The sequence below is a fragment of the Papilio machaon genome, chromosome 1 (assembly GCF_912999745.1).
Source record: "Papilio machaon chromosome 1, ilPapMach1.1, whole genome shotgun sequence".
In the NCBI taxonomy this organism is placed as follows: domain Eukaryota; kingdom Metazoa; phylum Arthropoda; class Insecta; order Lepidoptera; family Papilionidae; genus Papilio; species Papilio machaon.
The window spans coordinates 6,485,013-6,504,945 of record NC_059986.1 but is presented as its reverse complement, the minus strand read 5'-3'; the positions used below and the strand labels follow the sequence as shown (position 1 = coordinate 6,504,945).

General features: G+C 33.1%; 5 protein-coding genes across 7 annotated transcripts; 1 reads left to right on the top strand and 4 right to left on the bottom strand.

Annotated features, from left to right (window-relative positions):
* Positions 1-40: 40 nt before the first annotated feature.
* LOC106720008 (adenosylhomocysteinase) lies at positions 41-3,426 on the bottom strand. Its single transcript, XM_014514533.2, has 5 exons — positions 3,350-3,426; positions 3,212-3,255; positions 2,710-2,900; positions 1,272-1,424; positions 41-1,056 (listed from the first exon to the last, which is right to left on the bottom strand). The coding sequence occupies exons 2-5, from the start codon at positions 3,231-3,233 to the stop codon at positions 130-132; spliced, it is 1,293 nt and encodes a 430-aa protein (XP_014370019.1). The 5' UTR covers positions 3,234-3,255; positions 3,350-3,426; the 3' UTR covers positions 41-129.
* A 2,288-nt stretch (positions 3,427-5,714) lies between these two features.
* On the bottom strand, positions 5,715-11,082 carry LOC106720038 (importin subunit beta-1). 2 transcript variants are annotated; one of them, XM_045679247.1, is made up of 10 exons: positions 10,923-11,082; positions 10,225-10,466; positions 9,969-10,149; positions 9,320-9,579; positions 8,788-8,974; positions 7,242-8,383; positions 6,986-7,156; positions 6,785-6,907; positions 6,329-6,621; positions 5,715-5,871 (listed from the first exon to the last, which is right to left on the bottom strand). In XM_045679247.1, coding segments are annotated over exons 1-10 (2,658 nt in total). In that variant the 5' UTR covers positions 10,981-11,082; the 3' UTR covers positions 5,715-5,870. The 2 variants fall into 2 exon arrangements, with proteins under 2 accessions (XP_045535203.1, XP_014370082.2); XM_014514596.2 differs by lacking the exon at positions 5,715-5,871 and having other exon boundaries at positions 6,325-6,621.
* Positions 11,083-11,517: 435 nt separating this feature from the next.
* On the top strand, positions 11,518-12,347 carry LOC106719899 (40S ribosomal protein S18). The gene is made up of 3 exons (XM_014514376.2): positions 11,518-11,585; positions 11,719-11,904; positions 12,051-12,347. Exons 1-3 carry the CDS (start codon positions 11,583-11,585, stop codon positions 12,318-12,320), a joined length of 459 nt encoding a protein of 152 aa, XP_014369862.1. The 5' UTR covers positions 11,518-11,582; the 3' UTR covers positions 12,321-12,347.
* A 2,313-nt stretch (positions 12,348-14,660) lies between these two features.
* On the bottom strand, positions 14,661-15,943 carry LOC106720070 (zinc transporter zipt-7.2). The gene has a single exon (XM_014514649.2). The coding sequence runs from the start codon at positions 15,780-15,782 to the stop codon at positions 14,742-14,744; it is 1,041 nt and encodes a 346-aa protein (XP_014370135.2). The 5' UTR covers positions 15,783-15,943; the 3' UTR covers positions 14,661-14,741.
* A 143-nt stretch (positions 15,944-16,086) lies between these two features.
* LOC106720068 (carcinine transporter) lies at positions 16,087-19,926 on the bottom strand. 2 transcript variants are annotated; one of them, XM_014514648.2, is made up of 8 exons: positions 19,841-19,926; positions 19,466-19,708; positions 18,329-18,496; positions 17,828-18,086; positions 17,110-17,736; positions 16,687-16,868; positions 16,391-16,569; positions 16,087-16,282 (listed from the first exon to the last, which is right to left on the bottom strand). In XM_014514648.2, the coding sequence occupies exons 1-8, from the start codon at positions 19,889-19,891 to the stop codon at positions 16,087-16,089; spliced, it is 1,905 nt and encodes a 634-aa protein (XP_014370134.2). In that variant the 5' UTR covers positions 19,892-19,926. The 2 variants fall into 2 exon arrangements, with proteins under 2 accessions (XP_014370134.2, XP_045541386.1); XM_045685430.1 differs by having other exon boundaries at positions 19,466-19,709; positions 19,845-19,926.
* Positions 19,927-19,933: the final 7 nt, after the last annotated feature.

Below are 19,933 nucleotides of genomic sequence, written 5' to 3'. Positions count from 1 at the left end.
TATGTTCAACAGGCAATATACAAAATGACAGTTCTCACTGTCTTGTAACTTACAAGTAACATTATATGTTTTAATAAAAATTTCAGAAAAATAGTTTGGTTGTTACTTTTATTCAGGGTTATCACAGAATTAATATCTGTAGTGATCTGGTTTGAACGGACCTTCAGCAGGTACACCAATATATTTGGCCTGCTTGGGTGTTAGTTTAGTGAGTTTAACACCAAGATGTTCCAAATGAAGTGCAGCTACTTCCTCATCTAATTTTTTAGGCAAAGTGTGTACTCCAATAGGATAAGCATTGTGCTTTGTCCACAACTCAATTTGAGCCAAAACTTGATTAGTGAATGAGTTGGACATGACAAATGATGAATGTCCAGTTGCACATCCCAAGTTGACAAGACGGCCGGCCGCAAGTACGATAATGTGGTTTCCATTTTCCAATTCATAGCGATCTACTTGAGGCTTAATATTTACTTTTTTGGCATTACTGTCCAACCAAGCAACATCAACTTCACAGTCAAAGTGCCCAATGTTGCAAACAATTGCATCATCTTTCATTCTTAGGAAATGTTCCTTGCAAATAATGTCTATATTTCCTGTTGTGGTGACAAATATTTGACCTACTTCTGAGGCTTCTTCCATTGTAGTCACTTGGAAGCCTTCCATGGCTGCTTGAAGAGCATTAATTGGGTCTATTTCGGTGACAATAACCCTACCACCGAAACCTTTAAAAGCTTGTGCGCAGCCCTTACCAACATCACCGTACCCAGCGACAACACATACCTTTCCTGCTATCATAATATCAGTTGCTCTCTTGATACCATCTAATAAGGATTCCCTGCATCCATACAAGTTATCAAATTTGCTCTTTGTCACTGAATCATTGACATTTATCGCTGGAACTTTTAAGTGTCCCTCGCGGAACATTTTGTACAAATTGTGTACACCAGTGGTTGTTTCTTCAGAAATACCTTTAACATTTTCTAAGAGATGTGGGTACTTCTTGTGTACTAAGTTAGTCAAGTCACCGCCATCATCTAATATCATGTTAAGGGGCTGAAAAATATAAATTACAAATTATTTCAATGTTATCAAAGTGGGTGACTGTTAATCTATTACTTCCTTATTAGGTAGTTTCAACAGTGTCATAATAATGGATAGTGTTTTACTATTGATAACATTCCAAATTAAATTATTTCCATATTTCAAACTTATTTGAAAATATTTTGAATAACAATTAAAATATGACGTGATTGTCACTCTCTACTTACTTTGCCATCAGCAAAGATGAGTGTCTGTTCGATACACCAGGTGTATTCTTCTTCGGTTTCACCTTTCCAGGCATAAATAGGTATTCCTCGAGCCACAAGGGCAGCTGCAGCTTCATCTTGTGTGCTGTAGATATTGCTACTTGACCATTGAACCTAAAATTAAATTAAAATACATGTTATAATAAGGAATGTAACTATTCTACATTCTAACTGATTCAAGAGAAAAAGTTCTATAGGGAATTTTTAAACTGTTTTCAATAGAAAGTGGTGCTAATTGTATATGTTTTATTAATTATAAACATGAATTAAGATACTATAATATAGTTCATAGTATATTATAGTTTTAGTATACAATAAGATAGAGGTGCCAAGTATTCAGAACATAAATTTTTCACAACAAAATACCAGTTTAGCAAAGTCACAAACATGTTTTTCATTTATGTTTTCAAAATAGAATTTCTAAGCATTGATTTAAATATTGCATCACTGTTTCAGATTAAAGTCGGCTGATAACCTACTCATATAAGTTCAACGAAATTATCATAACAGATAAGGGGTGTATTCACATAATGATTGTTTAAAAAACAAGCAATAATGATTTTTATATATATTATTATTTAAATTTGTAACTTGATAAACTTAGAATTTGATAAGAAATCAGAAGACGTTAATATCAATTGAAAACTCCCTTAGAAGAGATAAAGGTTGTTTCCGACAACTTATCTACATTGATAAATTCAGATGTACATTGTCATAAAATGATGAAAGTTCTTTTAATGGATAGAAACTATTTTTTTTTCAATAGTACAAAATTTTATACCAAGATTCTTGAACATATTTTGATATACAACACAAGTAATAGATAGTAGTTTATTGTATTTAGTATATAGATTTTGATGTTATCAAGGCAATATACCATTTCTACTGAATGTATCTTTGGATTATTTTCTGGATGTTTATTAACCCAAAGGTATGTTAAACACAATTGAATGAACCAGTAGAATGAACATTTGATGGACTTTTTTTGCTATCTTTTCAAATTTTAATGATAGACAAACATTATCACAAATAAAGTTTTATGAAGGCAATAGATATCATATCTTCTTCTTCAGCCAAATGATATCCACTGATGGGCAAAGCCTCCCCAAAGATTATCTACAATATGTTATCTTCATAGTATTTAACCATATCAAACATTCCTATATCATATTGAGACTATGTTTAAATGTTATCTAAAAAGATATGCTCAGAAAAAGTAATATAGATTTTTTTTTTGTTATCAGTGCTTGTCACAAAGATGTGCAAGATCTTCTTATATTTTAAGTCAACTCATTATTTCTATCAATTCTCATACAATTTTTATGAAGCAAAACATAATTTCATAGTTATTATTAAACAATAAAATGAAATAAAGAAGAGACTTTTTACATATACTTACTTCTGCTCCTAATTCAATCAAAGTTTCTATGAGCACAGCTGTCTGTACTGTCATGTGAAGGCTCCCAGCAATTCTGGCACCTTTGAGAATTTGACCAGGGGCGTACTTGCGGCGACACGCCATAAGACCTGGCATTTCTTTCTCTGCCAGCATAATTTCATTGCGACCCAACTCAGCCAAGCTTAAGTTAGCTAAAAAAATTGTATTGCATTGGAGCTATTATTGTTCTAATCAAGGCTATCGATAATCGATAACATCGGCAAGATACTATCTAAATCACTTCTTTTTAATACATATCTGTAATAACCATTAATATGGTGTAATCTTTGTTATTGTTGGCATGTAAGACACATGGGAATTAAGATAACCTATATGATGATTGATAGAAGCGCCTTTTAATGTTAAATACAATCTTATACTTTACAACAAAGTACTATCACGTACGTATTTTATGGATACATATTGCGTTACAGCGTAAATTTGAAAATAATAAATTTTTTACCTATTTTGTACGGCGGCTTCATTTTCTCTTTTATTGTGTTAAATCTGAAATCAAAAAAAGTTGGATAAAATACAAAATTTCCGCATATATTATGAATTAGACTTGACTCTATATTACAACTCAATTTAAAACACCTACATAAAATAATACAGCGGGTAACTTCGACCGCGCGGAGCAGAATTTCAAGTAAAATGACAATCACAAGTACGTGAGAACTGCTGGGCGAGCGAGTGGCAAATGACAGATACAGATTCAATATTGAGATCAAAATTAAGGGTGACAGATTAGGTAATATGGCTATAATCAACGCAAACAAGTATGGAATCAAGCAAGCAAAGACGGACGTGTAATATAAAAAGATCATTTTATTTCTAGTGTACAGTCTCCGCAAAAAACCGTTCGGCCCTGTAAACAGTTTTCATCTGAGAATAAGAACTTCCTTGATTGCCCACGACGACAGATCTAACGGTAGACTTATAGTCATGACTGTTGGCTGTGAAAATCAGACTTATAGACACACATATAGTTACACACAGACGTAACACATAACTGATAGTTTTCTGTTAATCTTCATTCTAGTCACCTTCTTCCGTCTCAAAAGTACGACAAGTTTACTACGCGTTGTAAAACTCTAAATCTAAATAGAAGAATCACTGAGGTTTATATGTGGTGTAATGAAACTTCATTAACTTTAAAATGTTTTATTACATTAGAACAGTTACAGAATAGTAGTCATAGGCATAACAAAAAGAAATAAAAAATGTAACAAAATAATTTTTCAATTAATATTCATTTGCGCAGGAAAAGTGGGTGGTATGCATCGACTCAATGCCTATGATTCTACATCAGAACCTTTCACGGCATGGCACTAGTCCTCACACATTCTCCTATCATCCTTGACATAAGTACGAAATATGAGAACTGGGGCTCAACTGATTACTTCATACATGCAAATTGAATTGTAACATAAACTTGCTTGACTACACACTCCTCATAAAAAATCTTACATAATTCTCGCAAACATCATCCCTGTCAGTGATGCTCACAGACTAGCAGCCACTCTAAAAATTATAAACCAGGTTTAGGGCATTAAAATATGACCCTTTAACGTAACGAATTTTTCGTTAGTTTGGGTGTTGCCATAATAGCAGTGGGTATAAGAACATAAAACTTCACAAAAATCATACAACAGAAAGATATTCGTCAAAGTTAAAGGCACTCGTTAGGTATAGATATTGTAAAGGAGTAACACTGTTTTGAAAGAAAAGTTATTGAATTTTTTTTCGTTAATCTCAAAACAAGTAATGCACTGCACTGCACTCACTGAGCACAGCTCAGATAGGTTATGGTGTATTCAAATTTCGATAACATTTTAATCCACGGCAGTCTTAATTGATATGACTTCATACGATTTTTTTGGGCACCATATAAAAGATAAAATTGTACTGTTAATTTGAAACTGTAAAATAAAATTATAACTTGTACAAATCACAAAATTCACCTGAGATTCATGTTAAATTTCATAATATTTGCATCCTCTGATATTTTATAGGTAAATGTTAAATTCCGTGGTTAATATTAAAATGCCACGATAGATTAACAATGTAAAGTAAAAGTTTTTTTTTAATTACATATGTACAAATTATACCAAGCTTGATGAGAAGGCAGGGTCACTTTAACCATCACATGGGCATTGCGAACATTTATTTTTCTTTAATATATTCTTAAATCAAAATCAAAAATTTCAACACTTGTCATTATACAAATAAAAAATACCAAACAAAAATAAAAAACAATAAACAAAAGAAGTTAAACATGTAAAATAATAAATACAATACATAATATATTTTTTTAATTTATAAAAAAAAAACTTATGATGGTTAAAGTAATTTTCACCAATATGGCGTCCTTCTATCTCGCTCGAATACAGTTGACGGACCCTTATACATTATACCAACCCTCAAAAGATTGACACATGCCTAAATTTATAATATATCTGTGATAATCATTCACTCACATCACTCATTCATTCATTCCTTGCATTAATCCTTTCATACGCCTTACAAAACGTAATAATAATTTATAAAAATTCACAGTCCCTTGCATATGTGCATGCCTTATAGTAACGTCCGTCCTCTTTCATACTCGTCCACTTTCATTAAATCACATTAGTGTCACATAAGTAAGATACCACAGCCACTGTCTGTATCTACTAATACCAAATAGGAAAAAATGCTTTGACTTTATTAAGAATATTATGGAAAGATTATGGTGAGGCGTACATACAGTATTCAGAATGCTGCGTTAGGTGCAATGCTTCAACTTGACAACTTACGTAATTAATTTACCCTCGCAATAAACATTATATAAAATAGCTAAAACTAATAGAAGAAGCACTGGTAACAACTCATGTATATAAATAACATTTACAATACACCAAAATTTATACAATATAACTAAAAATGTTTTTCATATTTAATGTTGTGATATATTTAAATTGAAATATTATAACATACTTTAAATTCTTGTATTGCTTGAAATATAAAAGCAAATGCACCAAACGACTTACAAATAATGACATAATATGACCTCCCAACACTTGAGTTTACCAGCAGTAAGTTGATTTCTTTAAATAAGTGATGATTTTCATTGTTACAAATCTGGAAAGAAACACATATTTTTACTTTTAAAATTTTTACAATATATAAATATTTGTTGTCGTCCGTAAATCCGTCCGCGAGGAAATAAAAAAAAACATAATATGTAGCCTATGTATGTACCTCAACTAGATTCATCCAGATCACCAATTTCATCAAGATCTGTTGAGATACCTTCAAGCAAACATCCATCCATCCATCTAAACATTCTTATTTATAATATTAATAAGAAATAAGATAGTGACCAGTGGTGGGCTTAGGTCTTACACCACGATTATACTTTGCAAACAAAAATAACTTGCAGAGTTAAAAAAAAAACGTTAACTCCATCGCCATCTTTAATGCTATAAATTTGGCAATGCTTTTTTTCTACTAAATGGGTATTCAACATATTACATGTATAAATATGTAACTGTTTATATGTAAAAATTGAATAGGACAAACATTTAAAAAAAATTACCAGCTAGAAAGAGGCATTTGCAGCTTTAGTTTGCGGATCTCCTTGGTGGCCCAGGTGGCGAGGGTCTTGGTGCGCGGCGTGCGAGACAGCCGCGCAGACTTGAGCAGCTCCAGCAGCACCGGCGTCTCCAGCAGAGGCAGCACCCGCAACCCGAACACCGTGCACAGGTCCCCCGTCAGTCCCGCTATCACAGACATGTGACCGTCCGTCCTCTCAGGCTCGGACGCCACCAGCCGCATGAAGTTCACAATGGCCGGCACGTGGGGCTCCACTAGAGCCACATCAGAACGAACCTGTCATTTTTTGAGTACAATTAATATTTGATTGAAGCTTTTATTTGATTTAAAAATTGACAATAACTAACCTTTTAATTTTAACATGTAAAGGCAAGTTTACAAACATAAGTTAAGACTATTAAACAGCTTAAATATTTGTATGTTTTTATAAAATTCTTACCTCTCCTGTAGAACCTTTCAGTCCTTGAATTATTCCCGTGTAAGCCTCCAAGACACTCTCACGCAGCTCACCTAAATATTCAACCATATCATAATCATTACGATCCACTTGAGCATTGCTGGCCTGTGAAATTATACAAGTTATCATATATCATAAATTATAAACAATAAATAAATAAGCGAGTAATCTCCCATGTCTTACCTGCAGCAACATTTGCATTACGACATCGAAATATTTAGCAAAGTCTGGACCCACACTCAGAGCAATATCGCCAAATACGGATAATATTTGAGGTTTCACAGAACGATGAATGGAAGGATCACCAAGATTCTCTAATAAGAGATAAATAATTTCATCACAATATGGCAGCACCTGTAAAATTGCACATTTATTAATTTATAGGATGGGAATGTGGAACTGTAATATTTTATTTATTTATAATACTTTTTAAATTTACCTTGCTCTTTAAAGCGCGGCAAATATCGCCGGTAAGACCGACTGCTGCTATGCAAACTTGATATTCTTGATGATTTTTCAGACCAACATATAAATATTGTTTGAAGGCGTCCATGTATTTCAAGAAGCCCTCCCCCAATACCTCAACTAGAGTGGAAACTGCCATTAAGGCATCTTCTTGCACGCCGCCTGCCTTGCCAGCATTTCCGGCGAACATGGTCAATAACGCCGTCATAATGGCGTCAGATATCTGTGGAGCGTCTTCTGGTGTCACCTTACGCAACACGGACTGCAGAGTCGCACACAAAAGGCTCTGTAGATCATTAAATTGAGAGCGATCAGCTTGACTAGATATATGATTTTCCATTTGTAAAACTTGTTGCAATCTTTCCAATATAACCATTGTCGTCTTTTGAACCGTCACATAGCAATCGGCGGGTGAGTTTTTGACCATCTCCATTAGGGCTTCATAAGCGGCCGATCTTAAGTTATGCTGCGCGGCGTCTTGGCGATCCGTCGTCTCTAGGAGACGTTGAATAATAAAATCAAAGAAGTTGGACATGCAATAAGTCTGAGGTTGCTTGTCGTCCCCACTGTCTGCTGCTTCGTAAGCCGCTTCGGCTAAGCCAGTGAAGGCCCAGCAGACATTTGCAGCTACGCGCGGCTCAGCCTTCAAACCGTTGACAAGACTTTCTAAAAGTGGTTTAAGGTAGGTATCATTTATAGCAGCTTCGGGAACAATTTCGCAGATCCGTCCAAATGTCCAGGCAGCTGTATCTCTTACGGCAACACTTGAATCATACATAGCTTGAATAAGAGTTGGCATTGCGTTTTCAACTAATGGTTTAAGAGTGGTCGCTTCTAAGCCACCTAATATGGAGCCAAATGCCATCAGAGCAGCATCTCTGTATCGCCAATTATCGCTCTTAATGTTTGAGTTGATGAATGGCAAGACATGTGGTACAATTTCATCTTCGCAGCAATTAGAAAGAAGCATTAAACATACAGATGCAGCCTTTGAAGGATTCCATTCTAATTCATCATCAGAATCATCTTGTTTAGTCAACTTTTGCATAAGTATTGGTGCTAAATATTGTAAAGCACCTCGGGCATAAAATCTTGATGTTCTCACTGGGGGGCGTCCTGGAAAATAACAATCTCATATACACCATGTCAATCTGTTATTCTTTTTAGTGCATAGTTTTAGACACCACAAGCTGTGGTTGCTACTTCATCTGCGTGAAATACTGTCTCCTGTTAGCATTTTTAATTATTTATGCTAATTATTATACTTAAACTTATGAAACATTGCAGCAAAATATTAAACTTACAAAACATTCACATAAATCTTTCATATTCCCATACAAAATTTCATCCTCTACTCCCTATTGTTATTTTGCACTTGTTAGGGTAAAACTTTAAGAACCTAAAAAATATGTTTCAAGCTTTTAATATTGAATAATTGTGACTGTAACCTTTTTTTTCTACATTGGTAATGGAATTCCATATAAACTTATTATTGTAAGTTTTTTGGTAAAATTATTTACCTGCTTCTGCCGCCTCTGCCTCTTCAATTGCAAGATCTATTTCTTCATCACTTACATTGGACCAAAACTCAATACCTTGAAGTGCAATTTCATCTAAGTCAGATTTCATGGCTTCCAAAGTAATTGGGAAAAGTGCTTGACCCATATATGGTTCCATGAATTGATAATAGAGAGAAAGAATTTTAACCTGAAAAAATATTTTAACTTTAAAAATGTAAACATAATCTACACTAAGTTTTTAAATGTAAATAAGCTCTTGTTTTTATTTAAGATTTGAAAGAATTTATTATCAACCTCATAATCACTACTTACACTATCAAAGTTTCAGTTCAGCCGATATTTTATATTTACATTTAACCTCATTATGAGTGAAACATTGTTTTTTTATGATGAATAAAGCTAAGACCTTAGTTAAAAAACAACCACTTCAAACTTTTATGAAAAAAAAAAAACTAATTCCTAATTTAATCTTTAAATATATTATTAGAATATTACAATACACAGATCTATTTAAAAAAATTGAAATACTTACTAAACATTGTAAAGCTGCAACACTAATTCTCATGTCACTTGATTGTGTAGCTTCACAAACTACTTCCATAATGAAATTTCTTTCAATTTCCTTTTCAAAATTAGCTTTAGTGAATTCTAATGAGTTTAACAGGGCCTGAGTTGCAGCAAGCCTAACATGGTTACTGGGTTCAGCGGACCTCATACCGTGGATAATTGCAGTTAAAATTGGATTACTTTGTTCCGTCAATACTTCTGCATCAATTTCCTGACAGATATAGCCTAAAAGTATTAGAGACAATTAAATTAAAAATGTTAGTCATTAGGGAACAACATTAAAATTAATAACAATTACAATACACTTATTTTATTTCTAAATGATTAAGATTAATTATCTATCTAAAATTACAAGTTTATGATATTTTTGTACTACTTCTTAACAGCGATGAATTTCTAATTAAAACAACTCCAACAAGAAAGGGTTAAGTTAGAAAACATTTCAGGGAGTTAAATTTCTTCTCCCTAACCTTTCTTTTCCACTCAAAAAAAAGCTGTAACATTTCTATGGTTTAAAACTATATTATTATATCTCATGTGATTTTATAAGTTTAGCTTTATGACAAAGGACAACTAAAGAATTCTCTTTAATCTAACTTGTTAAAGACACTCACCAATAGCTTCTAGTGTGGCTTCCTTTTTTAATTCTGTAGATTGAGCATTAACAACATTTTCTACTAGCATGGGAATGAGGTCATTCCACTGACCCACTGGAAGCTCTGCTACTGCCACATATGCAACACACTGTGCTGCTGAACTTGGTCTACTGTTTTCTGTTCCAATTGCTGTTAAAATCTATACAATAAAATGTATGTATTAAAATTAAGTTCTAATTTAAATTAAAAAGGACTTAGAATAACAATTACTTACATTTTTCTTTATGTACAATCTTATATCTTCAGGCAGCACAAGCCATCGCTGTTGGTACTGTTGTTTTAAAACAGGGTCTTTGGACGTGAGATGGTTCTTTAATTGAAGTCCTGCAGCCATTCGCGCCACCTGGCTATTCCCTCCTTGTGCCAGGACATCTGACAACATCTTAATGAAGGTGGTGAAGTTTGTGACTGCTGCATGGTCAAGGTATTTTTCTGCAGCTTCCAATTCATTTCGATCTGTAATTCACACAGTGTCTTCGTAATTACAAAAAATATTCAAAGGTCATTGAAAAACAACTAATATTGTTATAACCAAAATCATAATGCAACAATGGCAACACGCCGATAAGATTTAGAAGGAATGTTGTTAACGTTGATAGCAGAGATAATTATATTCCATATTATCGTGAAAAGTGTGTTTTTCATCATTTGAAATAGATTTTAAATACGCTAGAAATTTCTTTCCAAATTGTCAGAACTAAATGTCAGTAAAAATTTCAGCGAATCTAATATCTTATTAATAATAATTTTCAATTAAACATTAGTAATTTAAATCGTTAACTTTACGCACAGTTCTATGATAATTTAATAATCAGAGTATAGAATGAAAAGCGGTTACATGCTACGTGCGAAATGTCCGTTGACAATAAAATGAAACGCCATGCTATAGAAAGGAAACATGTTTTAGCTTACCTGGTGATATAGTCTTTTCTAATATTTGTATTAGTGATAATGTTGTTTCCGCGAGCATGGTTAGGTATTATTTTTTTTCTTAACTTACAACTAGATTGAATTCGTTTAACAGAAGAAAGTGGAAACCGGCACACGACGGAACACTCATAAAATGTGAACCAAAGACAAGAGGATAAAACTTTTTTAGTAAAAAAAGGTAATGACATTTTTTTCATTGCCTTCTTTTTTAAGTTCTAAGGTAAAAAAATTGATACTTGCAAAAAACCGAGATACTTACTTTATAGGTGAATAAAACCTAAGAGTTCATTTCTTAAAAATTAAATCTTCATTTTACAGTAATTATAGGGTGAAAAATGCAATCACAACGTTTTCCCGCTGTTGGAATAATCTTTCTCCCGTTCCTTTTTTTTACTTTCTATTTAGAAACTTTAAACTAAATTTTATAATCATCATCAAATGTACCTGTATGTATCTACTTTCCGTAAATAATAAAATTTCTATTAAAAAAAATATCTAGGAATCAAAAACCATAAAGAACCAAATTTAAAAAGATAAAAGCAATCTGTAATTTTTTTTGTCTGTTCAATATATTGACATTTGTTGTTCTTTCAAGTTGACTTGTGTTCTTTTTCCGACGTTACATTGTACAATTTAGTCGCAATGGTATTTAATCTTACTTTTTTATATTAATCTTAACGTGATTTATATATAAAATCTTTTAAATAATAAAACCATATTTCATTGATGATAAAAATAGTGTTATTTTCATACTAAATGTTCAATTACTGTGTTCTAGTCGCTCGTGATACCGGACAAGTTTCAACATATTCTTCGTATTATGAATACGAATATTGATGGCAAACGCAAGGTAATGTTTGCCATGACTGCTATCAAAGGTGTTGGTCGAAGATACTCCAATATTGTCCTAAAGAAAGCCGACATCGACTTGGATAAGCGCGCTGGTGAATGTACAGAAGAAGAGGTATTTATGTTTCTTTTTATCCTATAAAACAATTAGTTTTGTGTATGATCAATTTATTTAAAGATTCTTTGTAAGTCATCATTTAGGAGTCTGACATAAAAACAATGCAACTTTATAGTGACAATACTTATTTTATATTATTTCAGGTTGAGAAGATTGTCACTATTATGTCAAATCCTAGACAATACAAGATTCCAGATTGGTTCTTGAATAGACAGAAGGATATTGTTGATGGCAAATACAGTCAGCTGACTTCTTCAAACTTGGACTCTAAACTCCGTGATGATTTAGAAAGGCTTAAGAAAATCCGTGCCCATAGGGGTATGCGTCACTACTGGGGTCTTCGTGTGCGTGGTCAACACACCAAAACAACTGGCAGACGAGGTCGTACTGTTGGTGTATCTAAGAAGAAGTAAATAAGTAATAAACATCTGCATTCTCTATGTTATGTGTTTAATTTTCCTCTATTTTTGATTCTGTTTATATGATAGACAAACTGATCCTATATAAATAATTAAATTTTACACAGTTTTAAGTATGCCTATTACTTATGCACAGAAGATTTGCTGATGGCACTTGTCAACTGATGGTATAAATCACATGTGTCTGCGTGTGGCTAATGTCAACATATAAATGCTTGGCATTTTAAAAGTATGATAGATTAGGGTGATCAAATGAAGCTATGTTACTGAAGTGAGGATTTTCCAGAATAAAATTGTAAAAAACGCAATTGGTGACTGTAAAGGAAGACTTGGGAAACAGCATAGAATACTGCTTTGGAGTGGATATATATGAATGAGGTAGCCGGGGCCCTCTTTTTAATTTTGGCAATGCATCTCTGACCTGTTAGGTTTTTTAGATGTCCATAGGCGCCGGTTATCACTTTACATCAGGTGAACCGCCACTTTTTCAGGTCAAATTTCGCATTTAGCATACCTACTCCTATGGATGATCACTCTGCTAGCAGCTATGGTAGTCTATTGGGACGTTGACAAAATCATAACATATTTTGATTTAAATCAATGTTACATTACTAATTCTAAGTGGCCCTGGCCTGTTACACATTTCATAATTACGAAGGAGTGTTTCGGATGTCGGCGAAAAAGCAACAACAGTATGAAACCTCAGCACTTTACTTTGGCGATGAGTCAAAGTGATATCAGAAAATCTCCATTTTTTGGTGTTCTTTTTGTATGCATTCTATTTATGATCATGTTCCCGAGGATGAGTGTGAGGTTTGTGTGGTAGGAAATAATTAATGATTCATGTACAAAGTAATTATTCCGTTTGTTTCATCAAAGGAGAGAATGGCGCTTACGGCAGCAGAAAGGGCGAAGAGATATCGTGAAAAATTAAAACAAAATCCTGAAAAATTTGAAGTTCTGCGCCAAAAACAATTGGCAAGACTAAAAAAGAATCGGAAAAAGATAGCGGATTTAACAGAAGAGGAAAAATTAAAACAACGTAAATTATGGAGAGATGAAAAGAAAAAACTAAAACTAAACAAATGTAATAAAGAAAACGTAAAACCCACAAGAGAACCGGAGAAAACCCAAACACACGTGAGCCAATTACTTCGACGAAGATATAAAAATTTGCGCGCCAATTACAAAAAAGCTTTAGATAAAATACAGAAATTACATAGGAAGTTAGAAACTAGTCGCAAACGATATTACCGCGAAAAACTTCTGCATGAAAGAAAGAATCGCAAAATAGAGAAGCTTAAAGCACGTCAAGATTAAATTTATTAATAATTTTAAGTTCATAAAGCGTAATTAATAAAAATTCTTTGTGATTGTTTTTAAACGCGGTGGTGTGTACACTGCTCAAATTATTCCTATTCGTAACGCACTTGTCGTAATAGTCACTGTCCCATATTCTGAATAGTACAAAAATGGTTTTTTAAATATCTATTTTTCATTTTATAGTGTTTATTTAGTAATTATCAGTATTTCATTATAGCCAAAAATTCATCAATTTGCTAAATTTTTAAATTTGTTACACATATCATTAGTAAAAACAACATTTCAAGTGCCATTTGTCAACGAAGTGACGAACATGAAACTATTTCCCTGATTGTTTATTAATGTGATAGAGATATGCTACCTTATTGATGTTTATGGAAAGATTTTAAGCATATCTATAAGGTAATATACGTTGATTTTCTTTCAATGCCTGGTCGTTTTATATCTGATTCATTATATTTTGTGACGCACAGGAATACTTTGCATCATATGCTGAGAGAAAAACTTGAATATTTCTTATATTTATGGTTTTATATTAATTTAAATAGCATATTTAGCTAGTTAATAATGTATTGTTTCATACCAGGGACAATATGAACAATTTCATGTACAACCAAAATTATTTTTCCTGATCGTCACAGGGTCAATTTTTCTGAAAAACACCCATATAAAATATGTTGTTAATGGTAGAAAAATAATAACTCCTACTAATATTACTGCAATATAAGGACTTATAACTGAAAAGCATGTATAAATGTAGAAGAGAAGATAGATGAACAGAGAACATGTAGATATATCTCATTTAAATTCTAAGTAGCACTATTATCCAATATTTTTTCTACGGCTAAAGGTAGCTGATGACTCCTTTCAACTTATTGTGAGCATTAAACTCTCATTTAAATAGTAATGTGGTAGTAATATGAAATGACAACTAGGTATTTCTTGTTAAAATAAAACATTTGGTTGTTCTAAAATCCTTTATTTCTAAAAAAATATTTCCTTAAATTAAAAGAATTTAAAAATAATAATTTTGTGATGTTTTATGTAAGCCTTTGAATTTACAAATAAAATTATTTGTATTTAGATATTCAGCTATTCATACTGGGCTATTAAAACCATCATATATACACCAGCAAGAAGAGCCAATATCTCTTTGACTGATTGTGAAAACTTGTTATTTGATCCTTCCAACAATTCTGGTATTACAGATACGGTTGCAATATATATAAATCCACCAGCAGTGAATGGTAAAATAAGGGATGAAACAAGACCATCACTAGAGCCTTTAAGATAGATAGAAATGACGGTCCCAGATATAGCTCCAAAAGCTGTTAACAATTGTAACATCATAGCTTTTCTTCTAGAACAACCGGATTGTACAAGGATTGCAAAGTCCCCAATCTCATGTGGAATTTCGTGTAACAATATAGTTATAGTTGTAATGTAACCTATACTTTGTCCAGCTATAAAAGAAGCTCCGATTGCCAATCCATCTGTAAAATTGTGGGTAAAATCAGCTGCAAGGTTAAGGTATCCAGCAATTTTGATTTCTTCCTTCTTAGGTTTATTTGTTTTCTTTGATTTATTATCATCTTTTTTCTTGTCTGTGTTATGAGAATGTCCATGGCCTCCACTAAATAAACGCACCGTTTTTTCAACAACAAGGAATGTTATAATTCCACCGAGTACTCCTAGACCAACTGTCATGTCATGAGGTTCATGTTGGCCTTCTTCATGGTGACCATGACTATGGCCGTGCCCATGGCCGTCATCATGCGATGTCAGCGCATGTGGTATTAAATGCAGAAACGCGTCGCCAAGAAGTCCTCCAGAGGCAAAGGACAGCAGTATTTTTAGCAGTGGCTGTTTTTCAACACTGCCGTCAATTGGAATGAAAAACAAAATAAAGAAAGGAACTATACTTATAAAAATAGTGGAACCTAATGCTCGTACATATAAATCATAGTCGGTCTCCGGAAGTTTATCTTGAATTACATTTTTTTGGTTAGCACTTGATGAGTATTTATACGCTGGGGGTTCATTTCCACTCGAATGTGAATGGGAGTGACCCGTTACAATAACAATTGTCCATACCAAAATACATAAAAAATAAATCTTTCGTAAGTACCACATGATGTTCTTTCAATAGATAAACTTATCAAGATTTAAGACTATGCAAAAATAACGAAGAGAATACTTTTGTATACTTGGCCAATTATTGACAGTGACAGTGGCAGCCAAGTGATATATCTTGATAGATTAGGTGGAGGCAAAGAGTAAGTGGTGCAGGCTAATATGGTAACACAAAATGATAACTCTAATTATAGGTGGCACACCTAGCGTCGAAGGGTGTCATAATTAAAATTACAATACTGTTTCATTTCATCTTATAACAATTTAAGATAAACACGGTGTAATAAGAGATCTTATAAATTTATTAAAACCAGTACGTCATTTTCATGTTTCCATCTAAGTCTCGCTGAGTTTCAACTATGCTTGCTTGTCGAACGAGCTTGCGCATGGAACTTCTTCGAATATTAGGCATTTCCGATAGTTCATCATCCATTTCAGTCGGTGGTTGCGTTAGCTCTAATTGATCAAGATTTTCATATGATTCTGCCTCCGCTACAGGTCTGTTTAAAAGTATATATCTTATTTTATTTACTTTTACTTACGATAACTTTAATGGAAATACAACAATATGATACAAATGTTGATAATGATATATAATAAATTTTCACCTTTGTCCACCACATTTAAAACAGTCCGCATAAGTCCAGTCTTTTCCAAATTCCTCACCCTCTTCCGCTGTCTGTGGTAATGAGGTATGCAGTGTTTCTGGTAACCGTAATGCTGTCAATCCTCCCACTACCGACACTGCTCCCATTACCACTAAAGGCAACACTAGGTTACTAGATCCCTGGAAAAGCGAATTCACTATGCTTATAAAAGTTGTTAAGAGTAGACTTATACTAGATGAGAGAGCATTATAAGCTAGTACCGTAAGTATTTAATGCACGTCACGAAAAGTACTTACTAAATAATTAACGAAAGGTATAATGATAAGGCCTAGTCCACCAATGTAGGCGGACGTTCCAATACCAACGCCTCTAAGTTCAGTTGGGTAAAGTTCACCAGCATATGGATATATTATCAGAAATGATGCCGAAATAAAACATTTCGATATAAGGTACAAAATGAGAGTCTCTGTTTCTGCACCTGTGAATTATAAATTATAATTACTACCTGTCACTTGCGACTCTGCCAGGGCGGAATTAAAAAAGACATTATTAGTAGCCTATGTGTTCTTCCAGGCTATGATCTACATTTATGCAAAATTTCAGCGAGATCCAACTAAACCTATACGCATTTATAATATTAGTAAGATTATTACGGTACATATTTAATAACAAGCACTGGGCACGCATATAGACATAGAGATAGAGTCAGTTTTATTTACCGTTTGGGAGCAACACCGTGACTATACAAAAAATACCACTTATAACCATCGACAAACACAATGGCCATCGTCGTCCAACCCGATCCATAAGAACCCAACAGACAAGGTAACTTGGTATTTCAACCGCCGATGATAGAAAGAAACTCATATATTGGTTGTTGCCTATTGCTGGACCATAGTAACTCAATCCGACATATACCATTTCTGAGGCGCACCAATTGAGTGTGATTAAGAATGTTTTGAGCCTCATATTAGGAGTTCGACACAAAGCGAACATACTGGCTGTCTTTGCTTCCTTATCTCCACTCATAGCTTGCTCAAGAACCTGCCGTTGTATTTTATGCGTATACTCTACTGGCAACTCTTTACCATTAACTCTTGCTATAGATTTCAGAATCTTATTAGCTTCTTCAAACCGCTTTCTCATCAGCAGCCATCTTGGTGATTCCGGCAAAACAAACCAATATAAGTAGTATAAGAAAAAGGGAACGGACGTTGCTAACGCCAGTGATCTCCAGTCCCGTAACATATATGTTACACCGGATAATAAAATTAATCCCAAAGTATAAAATATGCATGTCATCACCGTTACGAAAGATCTATAATTCGGTCCAGCCAGTTCCAAAGCTAAAATATTAAACAACATCATTTAAATTTAATTTTTTTTACTCATCACAAGAATTATTTCAATTTTGGTTGTTTAAATTACATAACTTACAAATTATAAATGGTATTTGATATACGGCCGGTATAGTCAATCCCACAATTGTTCTCGCAAGTACCCAAAACCAATACTCATGTGCGTATGCTGTCATTAAACTGCCAACAAGAAGGGTAGTGAGGCAAGTAAAAAAGGATTTCTTGCGGCCTATGCGATCGTTTAACATTCCAAAACTGTATACCCCAATAGGCCCTCCAACATTAAGAGCCACCAGCCCCAAAGTTGGGTAAACGTCGAAGTCGCAAACTAAATCGAACTGAAAATAAATAGAACATAAATATGAAGTACTTAAGTTTATTTGAGATAATATTTAAAAAAAAGTTATAAAGTTAGTAGCGTGCAGTATGACAATAAATAGAAATCATTTAGACTAAAAAGATAATTATTAATAGTAGTAATAATATTAATAATTACGAGTATCATTTTTAATTCATCAATCCCCCTAATTTATTTCATTCGATAACACCACACATAAATATGTGCCGAGTTGAAACTTACGTCAATAACTATGGAGGATTTTACTTCAGATCTATCGTATACATATCCATCAAAACATGGTTCCAAGGGCCAGCTCGTGTTGATTTCAAAATTTTTATCTGTTGATAAAATTTCTGTCCAATTAACAGAATAACGAGAACATTTCTCAAAAGTTGTGTTGTCGTCTGCCTAAAAATAAATAAAACGTAAATAATAAATTCTTCGCCCAATAGCCAGCTACTATTATCGGTAGACTTTCGCCATTTCAGCAAACCTGAGTTAGAAACGAGGGCCAAATAGGAAATTACGGTAACGATTTATTAAAGGTAAAGTTAGGTTAGTAAGTAATATCTTACTAACCTAACTTTATAAAATATAATAGTTTAATAGTTAGGTAGTAAGTAAAAAAGTAACAGTTTTTTTTGGAACAAAAACATTTTTTCACAAAATCATTGGGGCCCAATGGGTTATAGTATGTATGCTTTAGTGGTGGAGTTCTGTCTCCTGAACTATTTAAAACTATAATAACATTGATTCTTTTTTGTGATATGTTAATCGAAGAATTACAACTGGTTTAAATAAGAACAAAATTCGAAATCGTTATGTTAAGAAATTATGTAGTAAATTCATAATATAATGATAAAAGTTTTTCGTAGTATATTAGCAACTAAAATTATCAATGGAAACAAAGCAATGTTTTTTCATTTTTTTAAATGTATGTTTTCTTACAAGATAATTGCTGTGTGTAGAAACTGTGTCAATATATTGCAACAAGGTGAAGGCGCAAGGACACGTTATACAATTTCCCGTGGGTTTTCTCTAGGAGCATACGTACATAATATGTAAAGTATCGATTTCTAAATATAAAAGATATTTTAGTCTGTTGTTATTAAATTATGAATTTATGTAATTCATGGTTTTGTTTGGAAAACATTTTTTAATAAATTTCATTTAAGCGAAAAGCATGGTAATTTTTTTACCTTTCCTACTATTAAATTGACATAACTAAATTAATAAAGCAGACTGTGAATACTAGAATGTGTACAGAATATATAACTATAAGTCAAAATTGATAAAAACATACGAAGCAAGATTGATTAACTGTTATTTTTTATCTAATTATTATTTATGCAGGAAAAAGTTATGGTATAGTTTTACCTTACGTGGTATAGACATTATTTTGCGTTGTTCTTCTGTTAAATTGAAATTTTGTAATTCCGGTACTTTACACCAGTGGTCGGGCACGTCTGTCATGAAGAGTTGATTGAAGGCGCAGAAGCCGCACGGCAAGCAAGCAGGCAAACACACCAGCCACAACAATAGCTTCTGGTAGATTCCAAATTCACCGATCTTTGGCAATAAATCGTCCAAATCTATCGGATCGTCATTATCATCATTTTCCTTGATAAACGAAAAAAAAAAAAAATTGAAGTATAGAGTCAAAGAAAAATGAAACAAAAAACTTCTATTGTTTATCCAAACAAACACAATTTTAACACACACAATATTTAAAAAAAATAACAATTTAAATACCGGCATATTCTCCTGACTGCCGTAATTATTGCCCTTACTATTTTTTGGCATATTACGATAATATTGAACATAAACTAGGTCAAACTAGTGTCC

Excerpts from the sequence above, each read along its gene's own strand:
- LOC106719899 (XM_014514376.2), top strand. Across the intron at positions 11,905-12,050 it reads GTGAATGTACAGAAGAAGAG|GTTGAGAAGATTGTCACTAT; the intron begins GTATTTATGTTT and ends ATATTATTTCAG.
- LOC106720070 (XM_014514649.2), bottom strand. The coding sequence starts at position 15,782 with ATGTGGTACTTACGAAAGATTTATTTTTTATGTATTTTGGTATGGACA.
- LOC106720008 (XM_014514533.2), bottom strand. The coding sequence starts at position 3,233 with ATGAAGCCGCCGTACAAAATAG. Across the intron at positions 1,425-2,709 it reads TGATTGAATTAGGAGCAGAA|GTTCAATGGTCAAGTAGCAA; the intron begins GTAAGTATATGT and ends ATTTAATTTTAG. Across the intron at positions 1,057-1,271 it reads TCATCTTTGCTGATGGCAAA|CCCCTTAACATGATATTAGA; the intron begins GTAAGTAGAGAG and ends TATATTTTTCAG.
- LOC106720038 (XM_014514596.2), bottom strand. The coding sequence starts at position 10,980 with ATGCTCGCGGAAACAACATTATCACTAATACAAATATTAGAAAAGACT. Across the intron at positions 10,467-10,922 it reads AGAAAAGACTATATCACCAG|ATCGAAATGAATTGGAAGCT; the intron begins GTAAGCTAAAAC and ends TGTGAATTACAG. Across the intron at positions 6,622-6,784 it reads TGAAAGGTTCTACAGGAGAG|GTTCGTTCTGATGTGGCTCT; the intron begins GTAAGAATTTTA and ends AAAAAATGACAG.
- LOC106720068 (XM_014514648.2), bottom strand. The coding sequence starts at position 19,891 with ATGCCAAAAAATAGTAAGGGCAATAATTACGGCAGTCAGGAGAATATG. Across the intron at positions 18,497-19,465 it reads TAATGTCTATACCACGTAAG|GCAGACGACAACACAACTTT; the intron begins GTAAAACTATAC and ends ATTTATTTTTAG. Across the intron at positions 16,570-16,686 it reads TACCTTTCGTTAATTATTTA|GGATCTAGTAACCTAGTGTT; the intron begins GTAAGTACTTTT and ends TCGCTTTTCCAG.